The following is an 8,368-nucleotide window of genomic DNA, read 5'->3' as shown; positions in this document are numbered from 1 at the left end:
AACTGATGGCTTCAGATCAGCGATTCAGGAGTACAATAGATGTGCAATTCAGGTTCTAGTCAGGTATACTCAGGCTTCCTTCACCATGTGGAGGCAGGATCCAGGCTCTCTCAGGCAGTCCTGTGTGTTGTCAACCCTATGCCAGAAGGAGGCCGGAGGGGAGCCTGAACTCTCTGGTGGGCTGCAGAGATCCAAGCCTTACCCTACCAAAGGCAGATCTGCCCTGGGGCCTTGGGAGGGGCAGGATCTAGGCTCTCTCAGGCAGTCCTGTGTGTTGTCAACCCTATGCGAGAGGGAGGCCAGAGGGTGGCCAGAACTCAGCACTCTGGTGATCTACTGAGCCCTGAGCAGCTACCCTGATGGAGGTCCTAACCCACCCTCTCAGGCTGTCTGCTAGGATCTCAGCTTTAGCCTACCAAAGGCAGATCTGCCCTGGAGCCTTGGGAGGGGCCTCACAAAATCCCAGGTTGGGGGATGGTATGGTGCAGTTAGGGGAAGCTCACCACCACAGGGAGGCAGGATCTGGGGGCTGTCAGGCTGTCCCCTGGGTTTTCAGGCCCTCTGGTAGTTGGAGGCCAGAGAGAGGCCAGAACCCAGCACACTCTGGCGGTCTGCTAAGTTCCTAGCAGCTACCCCGATAGAGGAGGTCATAAACTAGAGAATTTTTAAAGTGGATCTATCTGTTCTTTTCTTCATTACTTGGAGACTCTTATTTCAAATATTTTTCTCTGACTTCATCTGGGGAATTAAGAGTCTAGCTAAATACATTTTCCTTTTAAACGCTTTTTTTTTATTTCCAGAGTTGGAAATTACCTTATTGATAGGGAGCTTTCATTTTTTTGTTTTTCATCTATCATCTTTATTTCATCATGTAGAGATGAATATTTGAATGTTGCTAATTGAATCAGTTTTCAGTGCTATGATGTTCATTTTCCATTAGTGTAGAAATTATCTGATTTAGAGCAAGTATTATGCACACAATAGAATCTTTGCTCTTACTGAGAGTCATTTACTTTCTCTCATAACAATGGAAGAGGAGGGAAAGTACTTTCTAATTGAGTAGGTGTGTTTATATCAAATTTCAAATGCAACCCATAATTCTCTGGATACATCTCATGACGGAAATGATTCAGACTCTTTAAATGCCAAATTAAGAAGAATTAAATCAAATATTCTGCTGTTTGGATATTCAAAAATGGCTCACACCTTCGAATTCTAGAAATTTGTGCTATGCCCACCATTTGAGATCAAATGCTTTTCCTAATGATTTTCTGAATGTACACTGACCACAAGATACCAGTCTGAGCTCAGTCATGACTTATCCCAACATCCAAACAGAAATCCACTTCACTGCAAGCCAGTCATCTGAGACTGTAGTATTCAGGGGCAATTCAAATGTAAGCTCTTAATAGGGTCGTTTTTAATATTGCTACAGTAGAAAGTGTTGATGATACTGTCCAATATATTTTTTCATATTTTATTTTATTATTTTTATGTGTATGAGTGAATTGTTTATATGTATGTAAGTGCATCCATAGAGGTAAGAAGAGGATGTTAAATCCCCTGGAGCTGGAGTTACGACAGTTGTTAACTGCCATGTAGGTGCTGGGATTCGAACCTGGGTCCGCTACAAGAGCAGCCAGGGCTCTTAACCACTGAGCCATCTCTTCTGCCCCCTAATGTATTATTTTATGAATTTAAATTCCTTATTGAAGACTAACACATTTTCTCCTTAGTATAATAAGTCTTCCTCTCTCTGCCTCATTGTCATTTAACTTCCTGGAGAGTTCCCTGCAAATTAGCCAGGGATAGAGATGTGCTGAAAGGATAAATTGTGTTGTGTCTTGGTTATGAGAGGCATCCACACCTTGTGGACTACCAAACCGCAAGACAACTGAGCATGTCCACAAGGCCAGCTTGCCTATGGGCATGAGCATAAGGATCATAAAGCAGTAATTTTCAAACAAACATAAACCAATTAATTTGAGAGATGATAGAGAAATACACTACGTATTATCTAGAACAAACTGTTCCTTTTACAAAAGGAAATGTTGAGGTTCAGAGAGGGGAAGCAGTTGGCCCCATATCACTCAGATACATGGTACCAGATGCAGGGTTATGACTCAGCCTCCCCTCTCCAAGCTAGAGCTTTATCCACACAATGTACTATTTTCTAGGTAAACTGAATTGGGCTGTTGTCATAATGAGAGCCTCCATGTCTCCCCTCATGCCACCTTAATAAAGTCATATTTGATTTTATTGTTCACAGCTATATGTAAATGAGGCTCTAATAAACTATACAAATGTAGCCACTGATAAAGGAGTGATCCATGGCCTGGGGAAAGTTCTGGAAATTCAGAAGAATAGATGTGACAAAAATGACACCACTATTTTACGAGTAAGTTGTATCTAGGACCAATGAGAATAATGGTTGATGGTTTGTTTTAAAGTAATTTTTAAGCTTAATAATTTTTCTGTTAGAGTATTCTCAGTTTAATCCCAAAACTCCGTTATTACAACTGGGACGTAGCTCTGTGTAGAGCATTTGCCTAGTGTGGATGAGGCTCTGGGTTCAATCACCAGTACTAAAAAAAAAAAAATTTTTACTCAGTGAATATCCAATGTACCAAAATCAGGCTACACTTTACAGCCCAGTAAAACACATCCCAATGTTCCACGTCCCAGTGCTCAATGGGCTTTTCGCCTAATGTGATAGAATGTACTTGGTATGCCTGGGAAAGGTTATCTGGAGGACTGTGTTGAGGAAAGAGCAGGATTCTGAAGCCTTGGCTCCTTTGCAAAAGGAAATCATGCCAGTGAGGGGTTCCTGGTGTGCCTCTGGCAGGCATTGGCTAAGCCTGATTTACTAGATGAGGAGTATGGAAATGGATGAATTCAGTGTAACATGTCATGCAATAATGAAAGCTTTCCACGGCAGTCTGTGAGACAGTGTAGGATCTTTCAGAAATAGTAACAACTGCTGGTATTTTTTATTATTTTATGTGAATGAGTGTGTTGCCTGCATGCCTGTAAGTGCACCTGGGTCCTCTGCAAGAGTAGCCGGTGCTCTTAACCACTGAGTCATCGCTCCAGCCCCAGCTGCTGATATCTATTAGGTAATAGATATGCACCTGGTATCGCTCTAAACATTTTGCTTGTATTAACCCATTTAATCCTCATAGCACCCTAAAATGTAAGTAATATGACTATTCCCATTTTACAGGAGGGAAAATAAGCCATAATAAGGTTAGATAATGCATCTTTATTCATTCATTAGCAATGGCAGAGAAGAGGTTCAAATCCAGGTAGCGTGGCCCTAGAAACAGAACTCTCAACAGTGACACTACACTGTCAAGCAGATACCAAGCTAAAAACTAGACACGTTGACCTCCTTCTATTTTAGATAACATGCAAGAGTTTGTGCCATTCTTAACTTTAGCTCTTTGTATGTGCTATTTCTGTGGAGTAGCACAGATGTCTGCTGCCATCAGCAAGACCACATGCCCCCAAGGTGGGCACTGTGTATGACACATTGTTAATCTCTGCCTCTGACCCACTAAACAGAGGTTCCAGTAGATCAATAAGTGGAGTAGCTGCTAAAGCAATTCAGATTTAAGTGAGTAAAGACTTCCATGTGTTAAAGGGTTATTAGAGTCAGGACTATTGTAAGGAAAAAGCAATGTTCAGGCATGCAAGACCTGAAGTGAAGTGTTTGTCTCAGTGTTAAAGACATTGAGCAGATGTTCCCAGTTCCCAGAACTGATTCCCAGTTCTGCATTCTAAAACCCACAGCTTTGGGCTCATATTCACAGCTTCATTTTGTATTAAAATTAATAACCTTGGAATATCCTATTTGTTTCTGCATTTACCAAGGGAAAGTGTGGGGAGTGTCCCCAGCAAGCAGTCTCCCCACTCGGAACTAAACCACTCGTAAGTAATTTTTTCCCATCTTTGGTAAAATAATCTACAAATAAGAAGGCACCCAAATTAGAAAGCAAATCACAAGCACACCTCAGTTTCACTGCCTTCCTTCCCTCCTTAGGTATTAATTCTACTTTATTATATAGTATGTACCTCTTTTTATAAGAGAGAGAAAGTGTTTATTTGGCTCACAGTTCAAGGTCACAATCCATCATGGCAGGGAATACACAGAAGCAGGTGCTAGAGGCAGCTGGTCACACTGCACCCAGTCAGGAAGTGGAGAGCAATGAGTGCTTGTGCTCTGCTCACTTCCTCCTTTTCATTTTTTAAATTTTACTTTTATTTCAGTAAAATTTATTTGGCAGTTTCATACATGTATATAATACATTCTGAATACTCATACCCCCCCACACCCCTGTCAATGCCCCTCCTCCTACAAGTCCCTTTCCTATCTTCATGTCGTTTTGTTTTGTTTTGTTTTGTAAGCCACTGAGTTTAACCAGGGCTGTCTATGTACATGGATGTGGAATTACCCATAGGTCCCTGGTGGGCTCAGCCCTGGATATATACCTAAAGACAAGGACTCCTCCCAGCATCCATTATAACCAATAGTTCCCCCAAAAGAGATATGGTCCATGGGCTCCTCCCATCTGTGACTGACTGTTGTAGGTAGGCTCAGTGCAGGCAACCACAGCTGCTGTGAGATCCTAATTATACTAGCTGTGTCATGCCCAGAAGACAGTATTTCACAACCCTTCTCCCTAAGGGATGCATCTTTGTAGTCTTATATGCATTTTTGAGGAACCAAGGTAAAATTCAATTAATGACTAAATAGAAATGAGCCCATAAACCAATATGCAATGCAAGAAGGTATTTTTTTCACTTTCTGAATCTTTTATACTCACTAGTGAAGGACAGCAGCAAGATGCTTTATCAGAGAAAACAGACTCCCTGTCCCAAACCAGAGCCCACCCCAATACATGCTACCCGCCTGGTTTCTTTTCATAATTGAAGTTACAAGTGACTCTCAAAGAAACAGATGCAAATATGAGAGAAGCAAACATCTTTGAATTAATTACCACTCTGTGTTACCGGTAGCTTTTTTCTGAGAACCACTTCTGCTAACAACCATTACAAAGAATAAGCACTTGTGTGCCTTCCATAGCATAATTATAATAATCTATGATAAAAAAATGAATAATGAAACCAATGATGAGTATTCTGGGGTGTCCAAATCAATGATTTTGATTAACCCTACAACTCTCAGGTCCATCATAAGAATTTATATAAAGCATTTTAAACTAAGTTTAAAAATACTGAATTTCTCACTTGAGTTTTAATTTGATCTTGTACTATAAGTCTTTATGAGCAAGCAATTATTTCTTAGACTGGACAGAATATAAGTCAATTCACATGTTGAAGCTCAAACTTAACTCAATGAATATACTGGGCTGGAAGGACATTTTTATCTGCTTTATTTTACAGTTATTCCCAAATTGACTTAGTCTTCTAGAGAAATGTTCTTCTCATAGAACACTTCTTTACAATGGAACTGTTTGGATTTTCCACCTGGCATGCTGCAGCCAACACCGTGAGGTTTTGTTTGTTTTCTAGCTTATGAAGCAGCACCAAGAAGCTGCAGCCTTCCTTTCTAGGAGGGAAAAGCCCCACCCACTTCCCTATTTACAGAAATACGAAATCCACTTTCCTCAGGAAGGGCTGCTAACCTCCTTACTATTTCATAGGGTGATGAGATGAGGAAATGCATCTACACCATTTATTTCATGGGGAAGAGATCCGCATTCATTGGGTGCCAGACCAAGTGTGTAAAAACTGTCATTGTGAGTATGATCTAGCCATCCTAAGTAATGCTGGGAAACTCAATCATATCTAGACTTTTCAGAATGCGTCTGCAGGTGTTCTTCCTCCTACTAATCTTCACCATCGTCACCCAAGTAGTAGTGATAACAAGAAAACAAAAAAGCCTGCAAATCAGAAATGGGTGAAAACCAAAGCATCCCATTTTGGAAGGAAGAAATTGAGGGTCTGAGAGGTGAAGAGCCCCACCACACACACACACACACACACAGGTGCCTGTACAATTAAACCTAATTACATTAGTTAATTAGTTAAATGTTAAGGAAGAGACAAAGGAAGTCACTAAGGGGAGACCAGGACTCTTTAGTCATTCAGAAAATCGGACCCCAAGAACCCAGTATCTCTGGATGTCATGTCAGAATTTTCCAGAAAGTTCCTTATGACTTCCTGTCCTTCTTCTTCCTCGGAGAATGGGACCTCTTCCTCCAAGGGGGTTAGGGTTTAAGCTGCAGAGTGTTGGATTAGAAGAGGTTTGGAGTTTTAATGTACTTGAGAATAAAGGCAGACCAAAGCCAAACAGACCTACAGGACTTCCCTGAACTGTGAAAGACTCATAAAATGCCAAAGGGATCCAGGCCTGTAGTAAATGAAATAACATCCATTGAGAAGGATCCCTGGGTGGGGATGCTGACAGCCTGTTGGTTCTACCACTCCTCTAGCATCTGATGCGTTATTCTTTCTTGTTTGGAGCTGTTCAGGAGCACCAGCCTATAATCCTAACACTCAGGAGATAGGGGAAGATGATCAGAAGTTCAAGGCCAGCCTAAGCTATGTGAAACCCTGTTTTAAAAAAGGGTAGGATGGGGGCTGTTGTTTGAGGCAGAGCCTCCCCAGGCTGTCCACACACTGGCCATCCTTCCACAGCCTCCCAAGCACTAGGATTGCAGGCATGTACCACCACACCAGGCTTATGTGTGTGGTTCCTTGCTTTGTTCCTGCCGCCCATCCTCCGCTTTCTTCCTCCTCATCGCTTAGTTACCTTTGGATTTTCCCTCTCCCAAACCTTGGGTGACTAACAAGTGACCTGGGAAATTGCTGAGCCCCATCCAGGCCTCCAAGGGCTCTGTCCACACCCCTCACAAGCTCTGGGGTCTAAGAAACAGGTAGGCTCAGCGTCCCAGAGTCCCCAGAGCAGAAGAGAGAAGCATGTGCCCAGTCGAATCCTCCTTTTTCAGACAAGAGCATGCTGTGCCGGCTTCTTTGGCCGGCAGTGCCAGGCCTGCCCTGGGACAGGTCAGAATATGTGCTCTGGGAATGGCATCTGTCTGGATGGTGTGAATGGCATGGGCTTGTGCAAGTGTGGGCAGGGCTTCAACGGGACAGCCTGTGAAACCTGTACAGAGGGCAAGTATGGCATCCACTGTGACCAAGGTGAGCATCGCCTCCCAGCCTTGGCTCCCTTCCCCCGACCCCCTCCCCTGACCCCTGCTTCTGGCCCCCTGGTCCCTTGCCCCGGGTCCACGCTCCTGCATCTTTCGGCTCCCGCAATCAAAACTGACCAGTAGCATGCAGTGAGAGAAAAGCGCAACAGTTGTCTTGTCTCCCTACACAGTCTCTCCTCAGACAGCAACAATCCCTCCTGATGTTGTTATTGCAAATTATATGACGCTCTGTGAATCCAGAATGGTGGCTCACACCTGTAATCCCAGCAGTTAGGAGGCTGAGGCAAGATGATTGACACAGTTTGAGACCAGCTTGGGCTACAAGAGAGACACCCACGGTATTTTTAAAAATTAAAAAAAAATAAAGACTGTATTGTGACATTTGTATAGAGAGCAGTATTTTGAACACTTCCAGTCACTGACCTGAACATATCAACCTACCGCCAATCTGTTCACTGATATTCCCAACCCAACCATGTTCCTCTATTTGCCTATATATGTTAATCACCATGACTAAAGTTGAATTATGGACATTGCTCAGCAGCTTGAAAACCAAAACAGATTGGTCCAAATGATCTTACTTGAGCCGCACAGGAACCATCAAGGTTCCTCTCATCCCCTTCCCTCTCCCACTACCCCTTCTTCTTCCTCTTATTTTCATGTCTATTTTATGAGTCACTGCATCTAATTAGGGTTTTCTGCATGAACATGGTACATGGCGGGGGGGGGTTATTTACCTGAGCAAGGGCAGTGTGCCAGTGGCTACGCTGAGAACTGTGACTCCTCCTCCTCCTCCTCCTCCAACCTCTAACTGCCCGTACCCATAGTTCCTTGGGGAAGAGTGAGGCCTTATGAGGCCCTCCCCCATCAGTGATGGAGTGTTGATGGGCCCAGTCTTGTGCAGGTCTTGTCCAAGTAGTACTGCTGCTGTGAGTTCATTGATACCGTAGCATGTCATACCTAGAAGACCGCATTTTGCAGCATTCATTACACCCTCCAGTTCTTGTAATCTTCTCACTCCTTCCTCGGCAATGTTCCCTGGCCTGGAGGGATAATATAGATGTCCTAGTCAGGGCTGAGCACTCAAAAGCCACTTGTGCCACTCATTCTCAGCACTTTAACCAGCTCTGAGCCTCTGCATTAACTACTGTCCACTGTGAAAGAAAGAGAAAAGGAGGGAGAAAGGG

The 8,368-nt window shown here is 43.2% G+C and overlaps 1 protein-coding gene across 1 annotated transcript in view; it reads left to right on the top strand.

Moving 5' to 3' along the window:
• LOC103735208 (stabilin-2) overlaps positions 1–7,486 on the top strand; it is a 35,779-nt gene extending 28,293 nt beyond the window's left edge. Inside the window, exons 11-15 of the mRNA XM_029564150.1 lie at positions 2,270–2,398; positions 3,874–3,930; positions 5,667–5,762; positions 6,975–7,170; positions 7,352–7,486. Of these exons, the coding sequence (XP_029420010.1) occupies positions 2,270–2,398; positions 3,874–3,930; positions 5,667–5,762; positions 6,975–7,170; positions 7,352–7,455 (582 nt within the window). The 3' untranslated portion in view covers positions 7,456–7,486. The remainder of the gene's footprint in view (positions 1–2,269; positions 2,399–3,873; positions 3,931–5,666; positions 5,763–6,974; positions 7,171–7,351) is intronic.
• Positions 7,487–8,368: the final 882 nt, after the last annotated feature.

The sequence above is a fragment of the Nannospalax galili genome, unplaced genomic scaffold (assembly GCF_000622305.1).
Source record: "Nannospalax galili isolate Female #2095 unplaced genomic scaffold, S.galili_v1.0 scaffold3317, whole genome shotgun sequence".
In the NCBI taxonomy this organism is placed as follows: domain Eukaryota; kingdom Metazoa; phylum Chordata; class Mammalia; order Rodentia; family Spalacidae; genus Nannospalax; species Nannospalax galili.
The sequence above is the reverse complement of the archived record's forward strand: the minus strand, read 5'-3'. Positions and strand labels throughout refer to the sequence as shown.